Source organism: Miniopterus natalensis, chromosome 10, assembly GCF_054644295.1.
Source record: "Miniopterus natalensis isolate mMinNat1 chromosome 10, mMinNat1.hap1, whole genome shotgun sequence".
In the NCBI taxonomy this organism is placed as follows: domain Eukaryota; kingdom Metazoa; phylum Chordata; class Mammalia; order Chiroptera; family Miniopteridae; genus Miniopterus; species Miniopterus natalensis.
Genome location: NC_142090.1, coordinates 8,106,059 through 8,133,461, shown reverse-complemented (window position 1 = coordinate 8,133,461; position 27,403 = coordinate 8,106,059). Strand labels below are relative to the sequence as shown.

The window sequence follows — 27,403 nt, the reverse complement described above, 5'->3', positions numbered from 1 at the left end:
TGTCCATGGGCTGTTCTTATGTGCTTGTAAGTTCTTTGGTTAATCTCTTCCTGCCCTCCTTCCCGCCATCCCCCTGAGATCTATCGGTCTGTTCCATGCTGCCATGTCTGTGGTCCTATCTTGTTCGTCAGTCTGTCCTGTTCATTACATTCCACAAATGAGTGAGATCATGTGATGTTTGTCTTTCTCGGCCTGGCTTGTTTCACTTAGCTTAAGACTCTCCAGGTCCCTCCATGCCGTCCCAAAGGGTAAGAGACCCTTCTTTACAGCTGCGTAGTATTCCATGGTGTGAATGTCCCACAGCTTTTTATCCACTCATCTCCTGATGGGCACTTGGGCTGTTTCCAGATCTTAGCTATTGTAAACTGCGCTGCTATGAACATAGGGGTGCATATATTCTTTCTGATTAGTGTTTCGGGATTCTTAGGATATATTCCTAGAAGTGGGATCACTGGGTCAACAGGCAGCTCCATTTTTAATTTTTTGAGGAACCTCTATACTATTTTCCACAGTGGCTGCACCCGTCTGCGTTCCCACCAAGAGGGTACTAGGGTTTCCTTTTCTCCACAACCTCGCCAGCACTTGTCATTTGTTGATGGTTAATTTCCAAAATATACAAAGAACTCACACAACTCAACAAGAGGAAGACAATCCAATTTAAAAATGGGCAAAGGACCTGAATAGACACTCCTCCAAAGAGGACATACGGATGGCCAGGAGACATGAAAAAATGCTCAACATCGCTAATCATCAGAAAGATGCCAACTAAAACCACAATGAGGTATCACCTCACACCTCAGCAGCTCCTTGGGCTACCATCAACAGCTCTTTGGGTTTCTAAGCCAGAGATTACAAACTATGGCCCACGGGCCAACTGTGCCTATTGGTTTACGTGTCATCTGCTGCCACGAGAGATTTGAGTGGCAATGGCCACAGAGAATTTGGCCTGCAGAGCCTAAAATATTTACTGCCTGGCCTTTTACAGAAAAAGTTGGCTGACCTTGCTATAACCTATTGGGCACTTTCTTGGCAGTGATGGCCCCTGAAATGTTCAACTTGAACAATTTGAAAGGTAGCCTTGCTTGATATCCAAACCAACCAAATAAAAGCAAAACCAACCAAAACCAAAGAAATCATGCTCTGTAGCCTGGAGCACAAAAAAATCTACAGTCTGGTGTCACAGAATCAGAAGATTGTATTAACTAAAATTATTCACTGTAGATTGTTTGCCACCAGATCATCTCCTACAATACTAGGGGACAACTGTATGGTGATCCCGGAATCTTGGGGCAGGTCAGGGAAGCTAAGAAAGCTTCCCTGGTCACCTCCCCAGGGAAGCAGGGAGCATGAGGTCGCCACAGGCTCCAGGGTAACCGGTTTAGAGTCTCCTGAGCCAGCATATGTCAGTGCTGTGAGCCATGGCAACGAGCCTATGGGAGATATGGGACAAAGCCACCGCAGACAGCTGGTGGGAGGAGAGGAGGCCAACTCTTCTCAGCTGCGTTTTACTTGGGACCCTCAGCAACTCCATTTTCGGTCCTTTTTAAAAAAGTCTTATGATAGCTAGTGAGCATCTTAGGCTGGAAGCTGGAATGTTGGTTTTGATTCCATTTTGCCGGGACCTTGAGCTAGTTCCTTGCCCTCTCTGTGCTGCTGTGAAATGAGAATGATAGTGGATTGTTGCGGGGATTACATGGGGTAGTGTGAGTAAAATGCCTCCAGGTTCATTGGAAGTGCTCTGCACAGGTTCGGTACTTTATTAGTTTATTCTAGTAGCATTTTCTGCTTTCCTAAGAGAGATGATGAGGTTGGGTATTTCTGTGTCATCTCGGGGTCTTTGTAATTAGCCTGTTTTCTTCAAGAAATAGAACAGCAAGAGTCTCTCCAGCGCACAAATGTGAGTGCTTGTCCTCTTTGACTGTCTTTGTCTTTTTTTTTTTAGAAGTAATTTCATGGCTCATGCACTTGAGATTCCATCAGGAAAGCGGGCGCTCTGTCGGGCAGATGATCGCCCCTGCTGGGTGCTCATTGGCAAATCACTGTTCTGTTAATTAACACAATGCGGGACTGGAGCTCTCAACTCCTTCCAGACTCACCCTTTCTCGCTTGGGGTTTGAGTTGTGTCCCCTCTCCTCTTTTGAGCCCTGGGGACCACACATGCCTCAGGGCCACCCCTGTGTCCTTGCTCCGTCCTGGGCCCAGCAGCTGGAAGGACGTGGCCCAGGTGCCTCCTTCACGCTCCCCTTGTCTTGTGCATCCTGGCTCTGCTGCTTCCTCCTCACCCAGCATCCCTGTCACCTACTTTCTGGAAAATTCCCTGATCTCTCCCCAATGCGGAGGGGACATGCATTTCTATTCTGAGCGCTGTGCTTTGGCTTGGCATGCCTCATGGTCTCCAGCATGGCTCCTGGGTCTGTGTAATGAGCCTCTCTCTGTGTCACAGCTGACAGCCCTTAGTAGCGCTGCTTCGCTAATGCAGATGCAACAGATTCGACCCAGCAAAACCCCCTTAACAGATGCCTTCCCAAGCCAGGCCTCCAGCTCCTTGTGTTATTGCTCTCGCTACTTCCCCTGAAACTGTGTCCTTGGGCTTTTTCTTTTTCAAAACAACCAAGGGTGGTAATGGGTTGTGATAATCCCCCCATACTCTGGCCTGGGCCCAGTCACCAGGAGGCCTAGAGACAGCAGGCTCAGGAGGTGAGGTGTCCTCAGCAGGGCCAGGTCCTCATCCACACCTCCCGATGACTTTTCTGACACTAGCTCTGAAAAGTTAGGAGGCCTATACCGTGTACTCTCTTGTTGCCGTGGCTAAGACTGTCAGATTAAAAATAAACCACCTTAGCCCCTGAACTGGACCCCTAAAAATAGTTAAGATGGTAAATTGTATGTTAGGTGTATTTTGCCACAATTTTTGAAACAGGTATGATATCCTTCCCTGGCCGGTTTGGCTCAGTGGTTAGAGTGTTGGCCCACGCACTGAAGTGTCGCAGGTTTGATTCCAGTCAGGGGCACATACTTGGGTTGCAGGTTCTATCCCTGGTCCCGGTCAGGCAACCGATCGATGTGTCTCTCTCACATTGATGTTTCTCTCTCTCTCACCCTCTCACCCCCTCCCTTCATTCTCTCTAAAAATCAATGGAAAAAATATCCTTGAGTGAGAATTAACAACAACAAAAAGGCATGATATCCTGATACAGGCTACAACATGGATGAAAATATAAAGATATAAGTAAGATAAGCTAGACAAGAGGACAAATACCACATGATTCCACATACAGTAGTCCCCCCTTATCCACAGTTTCACTTTCTGTGGTTTCAGTTACCCACAGTCAACTGTAGTCTAAAAATATTAAATGGAAAATTCCACTAAAATACAATTCGTTAAGTTTTAAATGGTGCTCTGTTCTGAGTAACGTGATGAAATCTCTCACCCCCCTGCTCCGTCTTGCCCAGGACATGAATCATCCCTACGTCCAACTTCTCCCCGTTGTATAAGCTCCCTGCCTGCCAGTCACTTAGGAGCCGCCTGGCTTATCAGATCGACTGTCTTGATATCGCTGTTCAGATCGTGTATGCAAATAACCCTTATTTTACTTCATAATTGCCCCAAAGACACTCACATAACTTTTATGACAGTCTTTTGTTATAACTGATTTACTTTATTAGTAGTTATTATTGTTAATCTCTTACCGTGCCTAATTTGTAAATCAAGCTTCATCATAGGTACGTATGTACAGGAAAAACATACTCTATTTAGGGTTCAGTACTACCTGTGGCTTCAGGTATCCATGGAGGTCTTGGAACGTATCCCCGTGGATAAGGGGGGCTACTATAGGAGTTTCCTAGAGTTGTCAAGTTCATAGAGCCAGAAAGTAGAGGGGCTGCCAGGGACCGTGGGAAGGGAAATCAGGAGTCGTGCTTCATGGGTGCAGAGTTCCAGTTGGGGAAGATGAACGAGTTCTGGAGATGGGTGGTGATGGTTGCACAGCAGGGTGAATGTCCTTAAATCCACTGAACTGTACACTTAGAAATGGTGAATTTCATGTTAACGTATAAATATGGGAGGAACCACCACGGAAACATGTTTAAAGCACAAAATGAATATTTGGGGGGAAAGCAAAAATACAAAAACAACTCTTTCACAAGCCCCACTTATTGATTCAAAGCCACTCTTCCCTTTGGGTTGTACAAATGTGCTGTGTAACCGGGTTGTCCCCAGAACGATCGCGCCCGGCGCGTCCCGTCTCAGTGGAGCTCGGACACCTCACCCATCGTTGGGCGCATTACCGAGCCCGAGTGAGATGCACGGTCTCAGCACTGAAGAAAAGTCAGTGCAGACGCACTAATTGACTTTCACTTAGGACATTTTTCTTACCAAGAGCTCGGTGAGCCACGGACTTAAGGAATCTAGCGTCTCTCGGCTCTTGTGAGTTTTATCAGCCAGTCTCTTTTGGGGTTGCCAGGAGGAGGCAGGCCCAGCTTGTATTGGTAATGAGCGTTTGCTGCAAAGACTTAAGGGAATGAAGTCCGGGGGACAGCTACACAGCATCCCTGGGTCTGAGGGCTTAGCCCGGACTCTGTGGGAACAGTGACCCAGTGTTATTTGCACGCCAGGCTGAGCTTGAGTTACCTGCCTTTCTCCATGCCCCTCATGTGCCCACATCCCCACAGAGGATCTGATTGGGCAGCTGTTTTCAGTAAGACGGGACCCCGCTGGGCAGGGTGTCCCTCTGAGTTGTCTTCAAAGCATCAGGTTGCTGTAATTATTAAATGAGTTAATGAACGGAAATCCTTGACCAGGGCTTTATCCAGCACATGGTAGGTGCCTAATCAATGCTTCGTTATTATGAAGCGAGGCGCAGTATCAGACCTAAGGATGCGGGTGGGGGTGCAGGGACTGGGTGTGAAGCCTGACCCAGGTTCTATGCTCTGTATCAGCCTCATTCAAATACAAATTGACCAACAACCTTCTGTAAAGGTGCCCTGGGCTTCAGCAGCAAGACCAGAGCAGAAGCAGCCGGATCATCTCTTATATTTTTTGCTTTCGAATCGTGTCCCCAAGAGATCTGCAATGGCATGAGTGGGTTGGCATCAACATTTGCGCTGTTTATTGACAAAAGAAAATTTTCATTTAACTTTTGCATTTAGAGTCTGGAAAATGTTGGGTTTTATTTTATCTAAGCCATTTGCTGAAGAGTTTTTAGGCAGATTCGGAGAGGAAATGGGAAGAAATTGCTTTGCCAGCATTGGAGTCCAGTCCCCCGAATAATAGCTCACCTTCATGGAGCACTTCATATGCGTCATACGTGATCCCCTCTAACCCTCCCGTGCTGAGGGAGGCACTGTTATTAACTCTGTTTTACCGATGGGGAAGCGGAGGCTTAGAGATGCCCAAAGTCCCATGCTGACAAGAGCCAATGCTGAAACCCAGGCAGTCGGACTCCAGGCTCTTCCGGTTTTCAAGGTTCAAAATTGTTGCTTTTCATTACGTAGCATCGCTGATGGGTGGACTCTTGCTCTTTAGACCTTTGGAAGAACACTCAGCTTCATAATGTCACAAATACCACAGAGGATAGCATTCTGCTACCATGTCACTGTGATCTTTCATGTTCAAAAACTGTCACTTGGTCGACCAGTAATATTTCCGGAGCTGCCAGGCCGGCGTGGCTCAGCGGTTCAGTATCAACCAATGAACCAGGAGGTCGCGTTTCGATTCCCGGTCAGGGCACATGCCCGGGTTGCGGGCTCGATCCCCAGTGGGGGGCGTGCAGGAGGCAGCCGATCGATGACTCTCACCATTGATGTTTCTCTCTCTCCCTCTCCCTTCCTCTCTCTGAAATCAATAAAAACATATTTTTCAAAGAAGAATATTTTGGGAGCACTTTGTATGTGCCAAGCATAGTGCCAAGTCCCGTCTGACATTTGGGATGTTATAGCTGGTACACTTTTCAGAGCCTGTGTGCATTGCTTATTTCTACTTGTCTGTAGAAAACCGATCTCGTGTCACAGCATTTTTCCTGTCCCGATCACATGTCATCACTTTGAGTCACTCGTTCTGATTCTTGAAGAGAGGCCTCCTGAGACATTGTCTAGTGCTGAAGTGGGCAGTCGTCTTAAGAATTTAGAAAACGAAATCAATGTGTACCATAGAGACCTTTACCAGTATGCATGGCCCATCAGGGACAAAAATAATGCCGGGGAAAGAAACAGCGCTCCGTGTGTCTGCAAGACCCCCGCTCTGGGTCCCCAGCAGTCCTGGGTCACCTCGCCTGCAGGGGAAGCCAGCGAGGCATTCAGCACACGGCTGGGAGGCTGTTGGCGAGGAAGCCACGCGCCCCCACCGAGGGACACCTCCCGGGTGGGGGACACTGGAAGGAGCTGCTTAGACTCCCTCTATCCCTGCACGTCCCGTCTGAGCTCAGTGACATTGTCCCTGTTTGTTTTCAAATCATGCTTTGAATATTTTCCTCTTTGATTGTAAAAGCAACACATGCTTATTGTTGAGAATTTGGAAATCACAGAAAAGGAAGAATATAAAAACCACCCATAGTCCCCTCTCCCCACAATTAACCTTTTGGTCTGTTTCCTTTTGGTCTTTTTTTTTTTTCCTTATTTATTACCATTAGCGTTTATGATGATTGTTATTATTACATATCTGGGAGCACACAGAATGTACAATTTTCAATCTTGCTGTTTTCAACATCATTTAATTTCTTCAAAATCACTTTATGGCTGCGTCATAGCCCATGATGTGAGTCCACCATAATTTATTTAACGATTTTCCAATTATTGGAATAGTTTTGGTTGTTTTCCATTTTCACAGTGGGGTTGTTAATGTCTGCAGTACATTTCTTATGTATGTGTTTGGTCAGCTTATGGCATCTGGAAATTAATACTTCACTAGAGAGTTTTGCAAATGACTTCTATTTCTCAAACTAATTTACTATATAGAAACATCGTAATTTCAGTATAGAAATCTAGTGCCTACTTTTATCACTATCTAGCCCCACACACTCGCAAGTACACTAAGCTACCATAAATTTATATTTCTCTGCTTAGTAATGACATCTCCTTCACATGAATGTTAATCAACTTTGACAATTGAATGATCCCGGCAGAGCGTTAAAAGTTGGGCAAATTATGTGTATGGGTGTTTGTATTTATTTTGGGTTTTGCCACACATCAAGTCAAATTGGTCATGTACGTGTCACAAGAAGGCAAGCGAGTCTTCCGCCTGGGCCTTAGGAAGACTTGCTGGGGGGCAAAGAGTGGATCTGAGCTAAATGAGGAAGAACTGGACACACAGAGATGGAGCAGCCACCTCCGTCCGGTGTCAGCTTTAGTCGGAGACCAGGAGAGCGTGCTCGGAGGAGGGGAAGAGCTCAGAGCTCATGAAAGTGAGACAAGAGATGGCGTTGGTAACAGGGTCAGACGTGAAGGGCCTGAAACTAGGCTTTCCGCGCGGCCTTGTCTCTGGCACACAGTGGGGAGCCATTCGGGGTGTCGAGCACCAAGGTGAGAGAGCGAGCCTTGCTTTGGAAGAGGTCAGCTGGCCACAGAGCGTAAAATGGGTCCGAGCAGAGAAATCCTGAAGGAAGGACGCTGAGGGGTGGCTCGGAGAGGAATCCTGTTCTAATTGGACTCCTCCTGAGTTTTCTCATTTGATTACCTCTCCTGAGAGATGGGGAAATTGAGGTTTGCTGCAGGTCCTGTGGCCAGAAAGCTACAAAGCAGGTGTTAAGGCTCATACCGAAGCGCAGGCTTATTGAGACACTAGAGTGAGGGTAGGCAGGCCAGGGCCAGGGTGGGGCAGTGGGGATTGAGTGTGTGGGGGGCGGGTACATGCGTTCATTTTCCTGGAGGCAAAATCTGGTGGATTTGGAAGCTGGTCAGACATGAAGGGGCAAGGAAGGAGGGGGCCTCCAAATGCCACTGAAGTTCGGGAGACAGATGGTCATCAGGATGGCGATGCTGTTGGCATCAAGAGAAGGGACGCTTGGAGAGTGAAGACAAGGAACTGGGGTCTAGAGGTTTGAAATTAGAGGCCTCAGCCTTGTTGACATGTTGAGAAAGTCACGAGACATATGGACCAGGGTCTGCACTGTTGATGTAGAGCTAATAGACATCAGATGAGTCGAAACTGAGCTCTGATTTACGTAGGTTGCGAATATATTTTAATGCAGCCAGAGCACAATTTAATATTATAAATTTTAAATAAAATCAAATTCTCACCTTTCGATAGAGAATGCTCTCTTTAAATTCTTTGGGGTGTCATGAGCTTCCCAAGCCAGAAGGAGCCAGGCTTCAAGTCCTTCCGACTGCAGAGCCTTGAGTCTCCTTGCCCGGTGTCCTCTGGTGCTGAGCCTTCTGCGCAGGCTGGACAGCGTGCTGCTCGTTTGAATCTCATCGAGAACATCCAGGCGCTGCCAGTAGAGTCCATTCTACTCACAGACCCACGAGGCCCAGCCCAGGGTGTGGGGGTGTTCCCTGACTCCTGCATCTAAATCCTACAAGCACTGAAGGCTGTGATCCTTTCCTTTTTCCAGGGACAAGGACAGAGTCCCCAGAAGGCAGAAATGAAGCTTGAGAGTGAGAATTGTTCTATGCAGCTGGGTGGGAGGGCACAGCGAGTGTGAGGACCTGGTGAGCTGGTGTCAGATAAACAAGGTGGCTCCTGTTCTTTTAGAAGTCATTTGAGGAGCAGAAAAGGCTGGGTATCCACATATAAAAATCTTGCCTTTAATATTTTATCCACCATGCTTAAAAATATAGCCACACTCTGTCCCCACCCCCACCCCAACTCGAAGGTAAATCAGACACACCAGACCCTTTGGGAGGACGGAAACGAAAGATTTGCCTGATGTTTCCCGTTTTATTCTGGGTTTTCTCACACACGCCGTTGACCCTGGCCTTGACAATGAGAACCCCGCTGGAGCAGGCTTCGACAGGCTGCCACGGAACAAAGACGGCATCGAGGGCCTCGCCAGAGAGGGTCACGCACAGGGCCACGGGGTGGGGATGCTTGTTTCTCACAGAACCCGCCACAGAGTACAGAATAAGCATTTACTTAACAAAAGACCCCACAGCCAGACACCAGCTAAATTCAGACGTGACTGACTACGCACGAATCATGAAAAATGTTCCCAGTCACCTGAGACGCTTCAAGCATAGAAAACAAACCATGCAAAATAGAAAACATTTAAACACATAAAAGTGAAGCCATTAGGCGTCCCTTTGCAACAGAACGACTAGAACAGGCTTTCTCATGGACTGCTCGAAGTGAGCTGCGCACTTCAGCGGCGCCTGGCACGTTAGTGATGGGTGGGCGTCAGCTCCTTTCCCCCTTGCTGGCGGATCTTCTGGGGGGGGCACTGTGGCTCCTGTTCAGTCTCGTGCCCACTGAACGGAGTAGAGCCATGCCTTCATTCTGCGGGGTTTAGAAATAATGCCGCCTTGCTTCTCCACGTGATGGAGTGACCGCATGGGACAAGGCGGACAGACAGTGCAGGGTTTTAGGGACCTGCGGCCTGCTCCAGGGCAGGCCGGTGTCTTACACGTCTTTGTAGGACAAGAGTGCCTGGGTGAGAAGTGGTGCCCTGCAAGTGAGGAGCGGGTGAATGAATGCACTGCGCGCGGGGGCTGGCCCACGGGTGTCTCTGGAACCTTCAGGCTCAGCCTCACTGCTAATTCGTTTTCTTCAGCATAGAGACAGACTCAAGTCTCACATGCTTAAAAAAAAAGGAAGTCCCCCTCTGTGTTTCAGCCTGTGACCCCACCTCCCTCCTCTTCTCTGCAGTCTACTTAAAAGCATAGTGTTTCAAGTGACTTTCGCTTCTTACCTTCAGCTCATTCCTACTAACTCGGTGAGGTTGACTTCCACCGACAGAGCCTTTTCAAGGTCATGGGGGACGTCCTAGCTGTGCGTCTAGTAAGACTCAAGGCGGGAAGCGAGCACCCGATTTTATGAACTGCCGTGTTCCCTGGGCCCGCACAGTGCCTGGCACACACTGGTGCCCAGCGAGCCCTCGCTGAATGTTTTATGACATGATGCCTCATCTCAGCGCAGCGGCCTGGGCCATCACTGAAACCCTTGCTTCGTTTCCCTCCCACGATGTCCCTGAGGCTGGGTTTCGCTCTACCCTTTTTGGCCTTCCATTCTCGCCCTTGTCTCCCTCTTCTCAACCCTTAAATCCTGGTGTTCAGATTCCCTCTTTAGCCACCCTTTCGTCTCACTTTGATACACCTCCCCTGGGAGAGCAGGCCTTCAGTCCTACAGCTCTAATGACATGAGTCTTCTATCGGAATCTCAAACACTAACCTCCTTCCCATGCACTAGACCCACACGGCCGGGGCCATCACGGGCATCTCCAACTGGACGTCTCTTAGGCACTTAAACTCAACTTGACGCCCTCGCTCCTTTTACAAGACCTGTCCTCCCTGTCCTTCCTCCCATCCCCCCTCCAATAAAATAAATAAAATAATAAAATAAAATAAAATAAAAATAAATCCAAACCGAGAAGCAATTCTCTCTGCCTCTTCTTTTGTGCTGTGTCTTGGTTAAGCACCATGTTTTTCATCTTCCAAGCTAGAAACCTGGGAGTCATCAGTGACTTATCTCTCCCTTCTCTCTTACAGTCAGTCAACAATTCCTATCAATTCTACTGCTTCCCCCCCTGCACACCCCCCCCTCCCCCCAAGTTCTAAGAGAACCTAGCTGGTTACAGCGAGTACTTCCTTGCTTCCGAGTTTTTCTTTGCCCGGGAAGGCTCCCTGATAGCGCTGGTGTCCTTGCTTTCCACATGGTGTTGGACGTGCCTGGTCACCTGTATACACCTGCTGGGCAGGGGTCAGAGGCGTCGGCAGGCTGGTGTGTTATTTTGCATTTAATCTTCTATCATAAACTTTTCCGTTGTCATTGACATTCTCCAAAAGAGTGATTTGATTTTAATAGCCAAATAATATTCCACTAACTTTTTATTTAATGTTAAATTCTCTTTGGGGGTTTGAAGCGGCATAGAATCTGAAAGGCACAGAGGAATGGAAAGGGCATGGGCAGACCGACCCCTTCCCCAGACCCACCCCTCACTGGCTGTGTGACCTTGATCAGCTGAAATGCCCTTGGCTCAGTTCCTAAGTCCAGCAGTGAGAAAAATAGCATCTGCCTTGTCGAGCCACTGGGAGGCGGAATGGACTTGTTCTGAGTCCATTGCCCAACCCAATGCCTGCGCATAGTAAATGCACAATAAATGTTCAATACTGTTCATCTTCCCCTTCTCCAGGCTTTTCAAATTTGTTGCCATCAGCCACTTCTCAGGTGCCCGTAGCATTTTTTCTGGAAAGCATAGCACCCTCTAAGTGCCCATGTGTTGTGAAACTCCCATCTTCCGATTGCTTTGTGGGGACTCTCTGGGGGCTCATTTTTGCCAAGCCACCTTGATTTCTGGACTCTGTGCTCAGAGCAGCTATCAGTGACACATGATGTAGAGAAGAAATGGGAGCTTCTCTGGGGTGGAAGAGGGGATAGTACTGGTCTAGCTCATCCCTCAGAGCAGGAGGACCCCCGGGACCGAGACCCAGAGCTGAGCTGGGTCTGTCCTGGGGTATCCGGTTGGCTGAGCCAGGTTCCTTTTCATCTTTTTCTTCTGCAGTGTCCGCGGTTGGCTTAGCAGTGTGGCTGCAGGGACAAGGGAGTCATTCTCGTGATTATTTTGGTCTGGGACTCTGTCTCTCAGTTCTGGATTTTTCTGCCTTCTCCTTTCTTGTCTCCAGGCTCTTCCTTTAGCTGCTGACCTAGCTTTTGTCAGGCGAGTAGAAATTTTGCAATTTGCCTTCCATTGTCTTGTCAGTGGATATGATTTGTATATAGCAGCATCACACAGTGTCCCTATTTATGGCAGCTTTCTGATCCGGAGGCAGATTTGGGAGGAAGAAGCTTCCAGCCCATCTTCTGACCCAGATCATCTTTTATTTTTACCTCGACTACCTTCACCTATAGTGGGGGGGCAGTGCAGAAACATCTATGGGGTCCGTAATCTGTGGGGTCTCCTGTGTGCTCATTAAATTTACTAATGGTATGGAGCCCCCACATTGGCATGGCCTTGTGAAATCTGGAATTTGAATCTATGTTGATGCTTTTATGTGATAAAAAACTATGTTGACTTTCTAAATGATAATTCATGTTGGCTTTTAAAATTATTTACTTTGGAGGAGAGGGAAATTGTCTTCAAGTCACCAGGACATTTGGGTCACAGAAGTGGCTTAAGTTGGGTAGATACAGCCTCAGCCTGCATTAATCCAGGGTGCACGTAGTTTTAGTAATTGCTACAGCATGGGATGGTGATCTCATTTAGCAAACACCTGCTCATGTCAATGACATGGAAACAAAATAAAGCAGACGTGACCACAGCCCTGAACAAGCTCACATTTATTGGAGGGAGGGAGACAAAACTAATTGCAATACGACATGTGGAAAGTGCTGGAGGAGTGATATCAACCAATTGCTAGAGGAGTCCCTGGACACCAGTGTGAGTTAACGTATCTGGAAGGCTCCCAGGCATTTACTCGTCAGGGAAATCTTTAAGGATGCCGAGAAGCTTGCCAGGTGGAGCATGTGGCAGCCATGTTGGCAGGGAGCACAGCGCCATCGAGGAAAGAGGGTGGGGGGAGTGCCAGGGCTTTCAGGGAAGTGCAGTCTGTCATGATGAGATACTGGGGGGCTTTCAGAAAGATAGAAGGAAGGACTTTTTGGGAATTAAAGCCCAAAGTCAGGTACTTTCTCATGGAAACGTAAGAACTATTCGTTTTCACATAAAAATACTTTTTAAAACATAACTGCATTACCATGCTGAACCAACTTACACTCTAGAAGAAAGCTACAGGCAGAACCTCCTGTTAGCTGCTTCTCTGTTTCAGTTTTAATAAACTAGATCACTGGAGCCCTCCCAAAAGAGTTGCAGTCTTGCCTATGTCTCTTCCTTCCAGATCAGTGTAGTGCTCACTGTGAGAGCCCAGGGTTCAGATCGCCTCTGTGGCCACTGGCACCTCTGCTATTAGCTGCTGTAGCCTCCAGCTGTTTTGGTCCTCGGAGGATAAGACGCATCGATACTTCAGGGTGAATGCATCTCAGTGTTAATAAATAGAAAAACAGAGCCTTCACCTTGGCCTCTGCAGGTACCTGAGAGGCACACGAGCGGATTCCAGATGCCTGATCCCTCTGGGCACTGAAGCCTTAATTAGGGGTGGACCCCAACATGTTACTCAGCTCCTGTGTGTTCATGTCCAGCAAATGCAAAGGATGTGGCACGTGAAAAAAAGAGAGAGAACCAATTTCAGTGACTTCCATTTCAATTTATACTTACAAAGCTCAAGCTTTGTGCCAGGTACTGTTTTAAACAGTTTACACATATTAACTTAGTTAATCCTCTTAATATAAAATCCCCTTTGAAATAAGCACTGTCATAACCTCCACAAGTGCACACACTGGTCTAACTTGCCCAAGTTCACACAGCCCTGGATCTGAACCAGGGCAGCCTGGTTCCAAGAATCTGTGCTTCCATCCCCATCTGTTAATGCAAACTTCCATTTCCTTTCAGAGACAGTTGCTGTGCAGAAGGTCACCCCAAGGGACAGATTAATTCGTGAATAAATGTCTAGGTCCCAGAGCAGCTGACACCCTTCTACCAGCAATGTGCTCACATCACGCAGAAGGAGAGCCTCCTGGGACCTAGGCGCACCCAGAGGTGCCCCGGGTGGCCAGCAGGGGAGGAAGACCATGGCCTTGCTGGTCACACCACACTCTTGACGTTGGGGCCATTGAGACAGTGTCCTCCCTGCCTGTCTTCGGTCTTTGCCATTACAACGAGGTCTAACCCACACTTACCCTCACCATTTCTCTGTGTGATTTTTAAATTCCAATCATCATTTTTGTGTGCAAGGCCTTGAAAGAGCAAATAGAAAGATATTCAGGGCACATATACCTTCTTCCTCTGCGCAGTGTTTATTTAAATGCATACACCCTGGTTCCCCACGTAGAGTTGCAAGCAATACCTTTCCATTTAAATGTTAATAGGAGTGTAAACTTCAAAATCAAAATCTTTCCATGTGGGAGCAGCGCTTTTGCTGTGTCTATTTAATGGTTCTCCTCGCCTCTCCTCCACCCTCCCTCATTACCAATCCCCTCCGTGCCCACTCCTTTCCGCTGCGCTGAACTGCATTCTTTCGCTAAAAAGTTTAGAATGCACCTTTCTTATTTCAAAAATCAGCATGTTCGGCATTGGGGTCATGGAACACAGATAATGGCCTCCAACCCAGCTCGATTCGTGAAAAGACTTTTCTTTACCTCAGCCTTAGCCTGAGCAGAGCTGCTTCTTTATTCTGGGTTTTTTCCAAGGAGATTATTCTTGGGCTGACCATGCATAATATTCAGGCTTCACATGGGTGAGTTGGTTTTCTTGTCTTTTCTTCTTTCTTTTTTTTCTAAAAAAGCAGAAAGAGCATGGCAGGTGTGGCTCAGTGGTTGAGCATCGACCTAGGATCCGGGAGATCGGGGTTCGATTCCCGGTCAGGGCACAGGCCCGGGTTGTGGGCTCGATCCCCAGTCAGGGGGGGTGCAGGAGGCAGCTGATCAATGACTCTCATCATTGATGTTTCTCTCTCTCTCTCCCTCCCTCTCTCTGAAATCAATAAAGACTTTTTAAAATTAATTAATTAAATTAAATAAAAAGTCAAGAAGAGACAGGAAAAGAACTGTAAGTGATGTAAGTTCCTGGGTGTAGAGTGCAGCTGTGGGCACAGTGAGCTGTCACAAAGAACAGAAAAGGTAGTTTGTTACCTCTAACGAGATAACATGGACACACAGGTTGACCGAGGCGGGCAGGAGTGGGGCCATCTGCATGTGTGACATTCCACAGGCAGAGTGACCCCCGGGATTTACCCGAGTGCAAATGAAAAGCGTTAAACATTTTAAGACAATGAAAATAACATCTAATGCCTTTAAATTCACATATGGCCAGTCTGCTTATCTTTCTAAGGACCCTGTGAATTAAATTTTGTGTGTGTGTGTGTATCAGCTTTCTTTTATTTCTTTATTTTTTTCTTTCCTTATTTCTTCATTACTTACCCTGTTATACTGTGTGTGGTTTGCAGGCCTCCTTTCATCTTTTCGGGGAACAGGATAGGACTGTTAATCCATACGTTAGAAATGATTTTATAATATAACCTTCAGTGATTTTGATTCTGTCATTTTAAGGTGTCATTTTTGTTCTCTTGATAGGTCTTCTCAGTAGTATCCTGTTATCATGAGGAGGGAAATTACGCTTTTTCTCCTGCCTCTCTGGGAATATTGATAGTATTTTTAAATGCCGTGTTTCCTCAAGTTCTTTTTCACGCAGGTTATAGGCTTTTCTCAGACATCTGGTGATGCTGGTTTTTCTGGCTGGGGTGCTAAAGGGCTGCCTGGAAGCACCAAGCAGGCAGGTGGGCTTCATTGGAGAGTGGCCAAGGGCTTCTGATGGGGCATCCCCAGTGGCAGTGGTGTAGGTCTTTCCTCGTGCACTGGTCATCCTGAGAGGGGCTTCTCCCAGCCTCCGGGCTGGAGGGCCAAGGCCGGGCAGTCAGGTCCTGGGAGCTCAGTAAAGACGGCTGGGGTCTCGAGAGCAAGCATTTCAGCATTTTATATGTGCACATCCATGTTACCGCCTTCAGTGCAGTGACCTCAGCCTGCTGCTTGCATCTGAGCCTGTTGCCACCCCCCCCCCCCCCAGTCCTAACTGCTTGAATTCCACCCTCAGGGCAGGGAAGTGGGAGGGGGAAAACCTAGGGATCTAGTTTCATCTCAAACACCTTCCACCAAATCCCTGTTTTGTGTCCCTCCCCTCTGTTTACTTGACCCAAAGGAACCTGTTGGGGTCAGTTCCTGAGCCTTCTGGGGGCCAGGCAGGCCGGTTTTCAGCTTCCAGGCTGGCGGCTTTAGGTTTGACTGAATCTGCTCAGTCAGTCCCAGTGTCCATCAGCTTTAGTGTGGTTGTCATCAGTCTCCTTTCCTAGTTTTTCCATCCTTATAAATTTCTATCTTAAAAAAAAAAAATTTAAAAAAATCTCTTACCTAGGGAGGAAGAGATGCTAGATGCATTTGCTCAGGGTCATGATAACCCAGTGGGTCGTTAGTTATGTTGTGAGTTTCGTTTTCCCACACAACTCAACCCAACTCACTCCTTTTACCTCACTGGTTTGAGAAGGGTCGATTGTGTAGCTTCTTTGGCTCTTGCTTTTTTTATCTGTGAGATAGGAACATTTCTTGTCCTACCCACCTTCCAAGTTGTTGCTGCAGCTGCTCTGAATGACCACATAGGTTTTAGGGATAAAATAAAAGCTCTGCAAAGTCAGGCTCACAGGGCGGTGGTGAATGTCCTCCAGGTCAGTGAAAATACTCAGGCCTGACCTCAGGTCTTCACCCTTCCTTCCCGATCAGCAATTTAGCAGGACCCTTGGCTCCTGTTGACACATTCCCTTGGGGAGACAGCAAAGTGCACTTACCCATGATAGAGGCCACAGCCCCTCCCCGGCCGGGGACACAGACGACCGTTATGTGTCTTGGAACTTTTGGAAGAGGAGGTATCCTCTCCATTTCCCTTTCTGCTTTCTCTTTTTCTTCTGAGTAAAACACTTGGCTTTCTTCCTCCGCTAGCAAGAAACTTCCCTCTCTCTCGGACTTGCCTTTCCCTTTCCTGCCCAACCCATTTCCCCCGTCCCTGGCCCTGGTGGACACACATTATCCACTTAATCCCCCAGACAGCACCTTCACTCCCGGTCTGCAGAGCCCAGGGACCAGTCGGGCCTCTCAGTGAGCAAGGCCAAGTGCAGCAGGGTGGGGCTCTCTGGCTTTAGCAGGGTTTTCTGGCCCTACCGCTCCCAAAGGGGCCAAGATTTCTTCTAGGAACCTCCATGCACCAAGGGAACCCCTGGTTCCACAGGGGCATAGAAGAGAAATTTCCCGACCTATTTAAAAGGATATGAACCTCTTTTCCAGAGAAAATACCCAGCCTCTCTTCCCATTCCCACCATCCCGTTGCTCCTGACCACCGTGGAGAGTGGACGAAACATCTAGAGCAAAGAGTATGCCATCTCCAGGTATTGGTCCAAAGCGACTTGCATGTAGAAGGAACCAAGGAGGGAGCTCAGGCCTGGCTCGCTCCAGTGTGGCAGTGGCCAGGGAAGAAGGGACTGAGACTGGTGGCAGTGGAGAAAGCATTGTGGGGAGGTGGAGGGGCCAGGATGACCTTGGGCAGCTGAACAAGTGGTGATCCGGCCCCGCTGGCAGGCAAGCTCCTGCCGACTCCACGCTGGCTGTGGCTGAGCCGGCAGCCAGGAGCCTGCTCGGGAAGCGTGCCGCACCTTTGAGCGCTGTGACCCAGTGGCGCTCGCCACCGAGTTTTCTCTGATGCATTTGGCGACATGAGCAGTCGGGACTGTGCGCAGGAGAATCAGGCGTCCTTGGCAGTTCACATAAACGTCCGTAATGAGCATTTCTGCCGCCTGGCTGGGGCAGACACTCCTGGGTCAGCGGGGAGGACCCCGGAGAGCTCAGTAGAGCGGGAACCTGCTGGGCGGGTGCACATCTGCCTCCGTGACAGTGATGGGGTCCTGTCCTGCTCCCTGTCCGGGCCCCTCGTCACGGGAGAAGCTCAGCTGCTGTCTCCTCCTCCTTTGCCCTCCCAGCCAGTTTCCTCCTGGGCTGGTGTTCAATGTCAGAACAAGCACGCAGGCCAAACCCTCTCCTGGGGCGAGGAGAATGAAAGGCCTCGCGCCGGACCGGGCCAGGGCCTGCCGAGGCTCCCGATGGGGAGGCTGGAGCGAGAGGGGAACGGAGGGGACGGGACGCCCTCGTGAGGTGTGCGGACCCCGAGCCACTCCCCACTCCCCACAGAATGAGGAGGGCCTTGTTTCCCGAGGGGGAGAAGGGGTAGTCTGTGCTCGCATGGGTGTTGATGTAGTTTGCCATCAGGCTCCCTGCCCTCCACCCTCACGCTCCCTCCCTTCCTGTGGGGCAGGGCAATGCCCAGTGAGTCCTCCAGGCTTCTCTGGCCATGTCCCCAAGGGCAGAGGCGCCGGTAATGGCTTCGCTCCTGTTTGGAGCCTCACGGGAGGGACCGGGGCTGGTGCATAGACCCAGATGTAGATGGATGGACTCCCCATGGACAACACAAGAGGACAGGGAGCTGCAGGCAGCGGGTGCTGGGCCAGGTGGAAGGAGTCCGTGACAGATGCGTGGGGTGTCACCGAAGAGGAAGGAAGAAGGCTGGATTCCAGGGGAGGAGCGTGAGGCCCATGTGGGGTATGCGCTGGAGGGCAGGGGGCAGCCAGGAGGAAGCTGAGCTGATCGAGAGGCTGAGCAAGGCTCACTACGATGGGACAGCAGCTCTGCCCTCTTCCTGCCACTGAACATACCTCCGTCCCAGACGACCCTTCTCCCTGTGCCCATGCTGGGCTTTGGAGCGGCCAGTGAGGCCTGGAGCAGGGAAGGGCCTGACTCAGAAAGCGGGGCTCACCTGGGGTGGGGGGCTCAGCCTGAGAGCAGGAAGTGTGGCTGCCCACCTGGCAACCCCACATGCGAGGAAAGCTGAGCCCAGGGCCCAGCCTGGAGGGGAAGGAACTGGAGGCTGCAGGCAGCATCCTCCTGGAGAGACCAGCAAACCCCTGAGGGAAGGGAGGGAGCTCTTGGCAGGTGCGGCCTGACCCCACCCAGCTGAGAGGTGCCTGAAGCTGAGGTGAGGACCTGGGAGCCGTACAGATCTGGGTTTGGGTGCCCTGATCTACCACTCACCAGGTGTATGGCATGAAGTAAGTTGCACCTGGCTCAGAAGGTTGTTACAGATGCTGCGCCTGGCACAGAGGAAGCATGCAAGCGGCAGCTATTATGACGATGGTCTCCTGTATCATGAACCCTCGATGCAGTCACCGTCGGGGCTCTCTCCTCTGCAGGGGGATCTCCGTGCAAACCCTGCCTGAGAAGGCCGGTTCCTTCCTGCCCCTGCAGTGGCCAGCCGCTCCCCCTCCGCCCGGGGCCGGGGTGCACCCTGGCCCTGAGTTCCAGGCTCCGACGCTAACTCCTGCCCTCCTGCTTCTCCCCCGCAGACCTGCGCAGGATGACGGCCGGCTTCATGGGCATGGCGGTGGCCATCATCCTCTTCGGCTGGATCATCGGCGTGCTGGGCTGCTGCTGGGACCGAGGCCTTATGCAGTATGTGGCCGGGCTTCTCTTCCTCATGGGAGGTAAGCGCAGGCTCGGGGGACTGGGGGCGTCCTGGTTACTAGGATTCTGGGGGAAGGGCTAGGCGCACAGCAGGCGAAAGCCACAACTCGGGTGCGTCTCTACCCACTCGTTCGTTCGTTCCTTCATCAAAGAGTTTCTGCATTTTTCTTAACCAGGTGCCACTGCACTAGCCTCCGGGGATGCAGAGGCCAATGAGACTAATCGGGGGTGGCCCTTACCCTTGGGGTCTGACTGCTGGTGTGGGAGAGTCGTGCGGCTGTGGCACTGAGGGAAGTATCAGACCAGGCGTGCGCATGAACCCGAGGTCCCTGGGCATTTTATACAGATGCTAGACTTCAGGGTGGGAAGCGGGTGCTATCTGGGCAGTTTCTCCTTCCAAAGGCTCACCCTTGATTTCTGTGTCCTCAGTGCTGCTCCTGTTTCTAAATAAGACACTGCAAAGGTGGCAGGACAGGGCAGGACCTGCTCTCGTGCCTGCCCCCCTTGCCCTCTCTGACTGCCATGGCCAGAGGACTAACCCAGTCCTTATGGAGGGACTGTGGATGCGGAGAACTGTGTGGCTGTGCAGGGGCAGGTCCCAGTCTGTGGGGATGAATGTTAGTCTACAGTCACAGGTGCCTCTCTTTTCCCTGAAAAGCTAAGATGTGCTCTTTGGTCTCCTGGTGTGAGTCTCAGAGCTAAGCGAAGTGAAGTGTTGGGTGTGCCCGTCACAGCCTACCCCCAGGGAAGAGTGGATTGACGCATGCGCGGGGCTAGGTGGAGGGGGGACTGGGCTTGGACAGAGGGAGTTAGAATAGTTATGGAAAGAAAGGAAAGCGAGCCCTGCCTAGGGACACCAATGGCAGGAAGACTTCAGGCACCATGTGCGTCTGCCCGGCTCAGGCCCCTGCTGTGAACTGCCTGCTCTGGGTTTCTGAGCAGAGCAAGGAGGCAAGGAGCGGGTCAGCTGGGGAAAGGAGGTGGCTGTCCCTCTAGGGGTGCACAGGTCTCTGGGGGCTGGTGAGCAAAGGGTTGGGACAGGAGAATGGCGAGACTGGTCCTGGGGCCTGGCCGATGGGTCCCATAACCTGTGGTTATAGCAGAGCCTGGAGGGAGGGCTCTAGCAGGTTCCACAAAACCAGCCCTGCTGACCTTTTCCGCGCCCCGGCGTCCTCCTCAGTGAAATAGGGTAAATGCAATTTCCGAGCTCTGTTTTAGTAGCAGCTGAATCCTTTTGGTCTCCACTTCCAGTCAAAATCGTGCGTGGACCCTGAAATGTAAAAAGATAAAAGTGGAAGGGGCTCTGTTTGTAGTGAGTGTTCTTGCTAAGGCACTTTTGATTTTACAAAGACAGGCTCCAGTAACACGGGGCTTTTCTGGGGCTCTGGAGGGTCTCCCAGGAATCTGAGAAAAGCTGAGCAGACAGGCCTCGGGCTGAGCAAGAGTCCGGACGGGGGCTCTTGGAGCTGACACTTTCATCTCTTTCTCAAGCTCCCTGCACACTCCCTCCACTCCCCCCTCTCTCCAGGCCAGGCACAGGGCTCACATCTGCCCCCTCCCTGTCTCCAGGAATGTAGCTCTGACCACTTCCTTCTGGGCTACTGAAGTCAGCTTCCAGAGACAGAGAGGGAATGGGAGTGTCCTTACTCACAACAAGGGGAGCTCAGATGCCCAGAGCAGCTGCCATCTGCTGAGCCCATGGGTTGGGTTTAGTTAGGAGCTAGGGAGGAGCCAACTCCGGAGCAAAAGCTGTGCTTCCCCAGCAGGGGGAGCTACACTGAGAGGCTGGGGTGTCAACTGGAAATGATGCCTCGGCCTATAGAACCCTGTATGTCAAAAAGGGACAGTTCAGCAGCAACCCCTCCCAGAACCTGACCAGTCCCTGCCCTCCAAGAGTTAACCTTCTAGGTTGACCTGTGGATGAACTTGGAAAGTCAGCCACCTGTGACAGTCACCTCACGGACACAGGAAAGCAATCAGCTACTCAGACTCCAGATATTTACTGCAAAGGGGGACAGAAAGGCCCACAGTCCTAGGCTGCACCCAGAGTGGGTTTCAGGCACCTGTAACAGCACAAACAGGTGCCCGAAGGGTTAGATTGGTCAACAGATGAGACCAGCTGGTGGGGACCAACCTCAGCAGCACTTGGGAGCTGGCCAGTCCTGGTGAGCAGGTGCAAAAGGAGGGGCCGCCAAGAGTGGGAAAGTTAAATTTGGAGTCAAGAGTCTGAAGGTGGAACTGAACTGACTTTAGATGAAACTGTTGGGGCCAACATGAAAATGGAAGAGCTCTGTTGACAACCTGTTCAGATACGAGGGAGGATGGCCCGCACTGGGCACCTCTCTGCTCCACATTTCACTATTTCCCTGGGCTAAAGAGAGGGCACCCGGCACCTTGCGAAATAACCAGCAACAAATTGTTTAATTCACACTCAACCCAGAGGAGGCAATTAATTAAGTAGGGCAGTTTTGTCGAGCCAGGAGGCTGGGGGTGGAGGGTGGGATCCAGTTTTCTCTTTGGCAGGACCTCCAGGGGAGAATCTAGCTCAAACTGGCACAACACCATTCCCCTGCCAGCAACTGCCAGAGACAAGTGTCTTGATGAATCATCAGTGGTGTTCAGAAGCGCAGGAGTCGGATGACACGGGGAACGACAGCCTGGCAGGGCAGCATGTGACTGCTACGGTTGCTTGTAATCCACTGGCCGGGTGAGCCTCAGAGCCGCCTCGTGCTCACAGCTCTGCAGGATGACCGTGAACATCCAGCCCGTGCTCCCCCCATCCTCCCGCGCTCTTGGAAGACATCCGCCGTCTCCGCCACCACCTGAGAATGAGCCTCCATGAGCCCTTGTCTAGGCTGGAGCCTCCTAACTAGACGCCCCGGCTCCACTCTGCCACCTAGCAATCAGTCATTCACAGAGCGGTTAGCATGGTTATTTTTCACACCATAAAGCAGATATGCCACTCATCAGCTACCAGTGCTCCAAAGGTTTCCAGTTGAACTTAAAAATCCAAATTCCTTTCTCTTTGTTGGAAGCTGCCTTCGTCAACATGGGCCTCTGTAACAAAATAGCATCGACTGTGTGGCTTATAAACGATATAAATGTATTTCTCACTGTTCTGGAGGCCAGGGAGTCCAAGATCAAAGCACTGAACCATTGAGTGTCTGCCGAGAACCTGCTTTCTGGTTCCTAGATGGCGCCTTCCTGCTGTGTCCCCTCACGCTGGAGGGAGCAGTGGAGCTCTCTGGGGTCTCTTTTATAAGGGCACTGATTCCATTCCTGAGGGCTCCACCCTCAGACCTAAGCACCTCCCAGAGGCCCCGCCTACACCATCACCTTGGGGGCTAGGACTTCAACACAGGAATTTAGGGGCACACAAACGTTCTGTTCGTAACAGGAACCCTGTGTAATCTGCCTCATACCACCTCTCTCACCTCCTTTCCTCTTCCTCCCCCGACACTCACGTTACTCCAGCCACGGCTGCATTTGTGTCCTGAGACACAGAATTTTGCTTCAAGGCACCAGAGCTGGCTGATCCCTTTGCCCAATGCTTTTCCCACCCCTACCCCGCGGCCGCTCCTTCCTAGGACGCAGAGAGGGCTTCCTGGACCACCTAACTCAGCGGAGCCACCCAGTCACTCTCTGCATCTCCATTTGATTTTCTGCAGCACACTCACTACTTTCTGAAATGTTTGTTATTGTGTTTTATTTGTAGTTGATTTTTTTAGCAGCTTAAAACAAATACTTATTATCTCAAAGTTCCCGTGGATCAGAATCCCAAGCACAGCTTGACTGGGTTCTCTGCTCAGAGAACTATATTAAGGTGTCAGCTGGGGCTGGAGGTCTCATCTGAGGCCGGGGGTCTCAGCTGAGGCAGGGGTCCTCTCCCAAGATCATGATGTTGTCAGAATTCATTTCCTGCAGCTGTAGAACTCAGGAAGCTGTTTTTTCAAGGCCAGCAGGAGAGAGTCTCTGACTTCTTTAATCTTTGACCTTCAGATCTTTTTTTTTTTTTAAAAAAGACTTTATTTTTTAGCATAGTTTTAGGTTCATAGAAAATTGAGTGGATAGCATGGAGTTCCCATTTCACCCTCTGCCCCTGCACACGGCTCCCCCTGTTATGAATACCTGATATTAGTGGGGTACATTTGTTATAATTAATGAACAGATACTGGTACATTATTAATAACTTATATTCCTAGTTTATTCACATTCTTAGTTTTCACTGGATGTTCCGGGGCCCCCTGCGGGATTCCCCATTACATTTAGCTGTCCTGTTCCTTGGGCTCCTCTTGCTGTGACAATTTCTCAGACTGTCTTTGTTTTGATGACCTCGGCAGTTGTGAGGAGCGCTGGTCATCCAGATTGTAGGGAGCCTATCTCCCTGCCTGAGGAGTGGGGAGATGGGCTCCCTCTCCTTGAGGATGGACCACCTGCATAAGTTATTTGGAATTCTTCTGCATGGGACATTTGGCTCTCTTCCGTATTTATTAACTTATCCAATCATCTATTTGTATCAGTGTGGATCCGTGGATATTTATTTTATACTTTGGTTATAATCCAACACTATATTTATTTGTTGTTCCAGCTTTGGCCCTTGGGAGCTCTTTCCATCGGCCCCTGTGTCCCTTGGGCACAGTCCCATCAACGCGGGCTTGCTTTTGGTTGTGATTCTGGTTTTGTGAACGCTTAGTTTTGGGCACTCTGAGGCGCTCCAGGCTCCCCTTATATATTTCCTGCCCCACTCCAAGGATGAGCCATTTCTCCAAGGAGCCTGGTTCCTTTTTGGGGAGAGTGGTACAGGAAACCAAGATCTGGGCACGACGTGTCGCAGTGTTTCTGACATTCTGTTTGCTCGCTGCCACCCCGCCTAACCCTTAGATGCGGGTCCCAGGAGCCGGGGCCTGTCTGCCTCGCTCTGCAGGGATCCGCTGTGACCGCCGGCTGCACTCTCCGGGGTCTGCTGAGCGTGTGCGTTGGCAGCGTGAATTATGTGCAAGAGAGAAAGGATGTTGTCTCAGAGCAGCAGTCCTTCAGGAAAGCCCCCCGCCTGTCCCCTGTTCCTGGTCGCATCTTCCCGCTCCTGAGATTCCTCGCTCTCTTTATAACTGTATCTGAACGGCCCCAGGGTCTGTGCACTTCGGGTATAACGGGTCTCAAGTTCCCTTTGGAAGCAGGAGCCTTACAAACGGAAGGGACCTAGACACACCGTCCAGTGTGGCCCCCTTGTGTGTCCAGACAGGAGTAGTCATGTCGGTTGTCCTAGGTCACCCAGCTAGCGAGCGGCTTAACTGCAGCCAGGGCCCAGCCGGTGACATCAGCCTGGAGCCTTGCAGCCCACCGCAGTGCCTCTGCCTTCAGCTCTCCGGGTGAAGACCCCCACGACCCCCGAGTCACACCCACGCCTCCCACACTAGCTTCTGGGCAGATGCCAGTGTTCCCAGAGTCCTCTCCAGTCCCTCTCTGTTCCTCCCTCCCGAACGCACAGAGGGGCACACGGAGGCGCCGTGGCCGTAATTGAGGGCATGGGTGCTAATGGGGAAAGGAAACCATTAAAGGCCACCTGTGGTCAGCGTAACCTCTTCTAGCTCCCCAGTCAGCCAGGGGGAGCGCGGAGAGTGCCCTGAAGAAGCCCGAGCTCTCAAGCTTGAGTGATTGCAGTAATTTGCAAACCACCGATGCCAAATGCCCCCCAGCTCCCCAGAGAGGAGTTCACCCGTGTGGTGAACCCCAGACACCCCTCTTCTGATAGACAAAGACCTTGACAAAGGCTCAGCAAATTCTGAAAAGTTACAAACCGAAAGCAAGACGTCTAAGGCGTAGGTGTCTTGCCTGGAGGACTATTTCTTTAAGGCCGTAATGTCATTTTAGGGACTCTAGTGACGTCGAGCAAGGTCGAGCCTCCCATCGGCCTCTGCCACTGTCACCCCTCACTCTAGCACGGCTTGGAGACATGGCTGGGATGGCGTTTCTGTAAGTCCGGGAGGCCTGTGCCTCAGCCTTCCTGACTCATGGGGAAGAGAGGAGAAACCATGTAAATTAGATAACCTGGGAGGCAGAATAAATTCAGTAGGCCAGTGGCTTACCGTGACGCAAAGCTTATAAGAAACCCTCAGTAAGTGGCGGCTGTTGCTATTATATGAACACCCTGAGTGAAGTCCATTCTGGTAGGCAGAGGAGAGAAGGGCCCGTGATCTGGAGACCAACCGAGGGCATAAAACTTGGCTACTTACCCTGCTAAACGGCTTTTATAGTTTCCTGGGAGATTTCACTAGAACATTACGACTCTTCTCTTGACTATTTTTGTCTTATACCCTTCCTTTTCAAACTCCTAAGCAGAGCTCCATAAACTGCTTCACACCCTGGAGACTGCCTTGCCCTTTGGAAGGAATATATTTGAATATTTATTAGCGTTTGATAATTACATTAAAAATAAAGACATCAGGGGGAGGAGTCACATTGTCAGGAGGATTAGGAAATGACATTCACTCTTGCGTAACGGAAAATAGGTGGCCAGGATCTACGGCTCTGGCCACCCAGGCAGCAGGAGAGTCCACTTCCTCTTAGAGTGGGAATGGACCCCAAAGGGGCTGCACCCTGGCGACCCAGCGGGACCTGTCTCCATTCTAGAGTTGCCCCTCGGGAGGGAATGCTAGGCAGCCTTGGCCCGTGAGCCCGCCTGGCCGGTGGGGGCCCTGTCACATGCCCCACACCCTGCCGGCCCAAACTGCAAGGAACCACGTATTCACCGAGCAGGAAGGGGTGCATTGCCCGGGGAACTTGCTGGCCCTGGAAGGAGATGGAAAGGATGCTGCTGGGGGGGCATCTAGGAGAGCTCTCTGGGAAGAACCAACCCTTGTCTTGGGAGTGTCTGCCCCACTCGCCCATGTGCCACCTTCAGTTCCCTGCCACTTAGTGGGGGGAGGGCAGAAAGTCCTTGCTCATGAAGTAGAAGCGTCCAGCTGTAAGGGGGAATTAGGGTTTATCACGAAGCAGCCTTGCTCTAGCTGTGTGACAGGGGGAGGTTACCTAACCACCTTTCACGAGCGGCTTCCATTCTCTGGTCTGTGGAAGAGGGGTAATGGGAGTGCCCACCCGAAGCAGTTGTGACGTATAGAGTTAACTCATGTGCTCAGGTGTGTCTGAGTTGTCGAGTGAATATAGTCCACACTCAGGCTGGGACCCTGAACTCTGCTGTCATGAACACAAGACTCTCTCGTGGGGTAGAAACGCCGGCATTGCTGCACTGAAGTGGGGTCCCTTGCTTCCAACTGATGGACTGTCAGCAGGTCGGGGAAGAGCAGGCAGGAGCAGAGAGGGCAGGGTGGCTGGGGACATCTCCATTACTGGGGAGGCTGCAGAGAAAACGGATGTCTCCAGCAGCCCCCCCCCCCCCCCAAAGAGAAAGCCCCAGGAGGGTCGGTGACTCCACAGTGCTTGATCGCCATGGGAACTTAGGTAGTTTCTAAAACAACTTCAAAAGCCGCCCTCAGGAGCTCTTCTCAGATGTTCTTACAGAGGGGTGCACGCCTTAGAGACAGGGAGCTTGTCCCGCAGGCAGGAATCAAAGGAAAATGCCCCGGAGCCCAAAGTAAATGGAGAGGGCCCTCCTGCTGGGCTTCAAAGTCTATCCCAGGAAACAATGCCTAGCAAGGAACCAAGGAACAGGTGTAAGTGAGGAGGAACTGCCTGGCTCCTGTCCTGGGCAGGCAGGGGTGTGAGGACAGGCTAGAAGTGGCATCAGAAATAGCCAGACCCAAGGGAGGGAGAAAGGTGGGGGCTCTGCACGGAAAGGCTCCTGTCACTCGGTTATTGGAGGTCAGAGATGTACCCTGCATGTGGGGATTGAAGCCAGAGGACCAGACTTCAGGGGAAATGGCCCAGACCAGACCCAGAGCCAAAAGAGGCTGAGAGGGTGTTGCCAGCAGGCGAACCGGGGTGTGTACACAGGAATTTGAGCCCCAGCTCCCTCTGGGTGCCAGAGAGATGACTTGGAAGAGTGGCCCAGGTCAGAGAGCCAGGGCGCGGGGCCAGGCAGCACCCACAGTGCGCAGTCAGGCACACCTTTGGGCCCAGGGCACATCCCTGCACCCCGCCGTCCTGATGCTTCCTGGGGAGGGGAGGCTGGCGAGCCTGAACTGTGTGACTGTCCAC

At 50.9% G+C, this 27,403-nt stretch overlaps 1 protein-coding gene across 1 annotated transcript in view; it reads left to right on the top strand.

The window, feature by feature from the left end:
* The window catches only part of TMEM178B (transmembrane protein 178B), a 305,957-nt gene that overhangs the window by 264,139 nt on the left and 14,415 nt on the right, over positions 1–27,403 (top strand). The window contains exon 3 of the mRNA XM_016205071.2: positions 19,132–19,269. Coding sequence (XP_016060557.2) covers positions 19,132–19,269 — 138 coding nt within the window. The remainder of the gene's footprint in view (positions 1–19,131; positions 19,270–27,403) is intronic.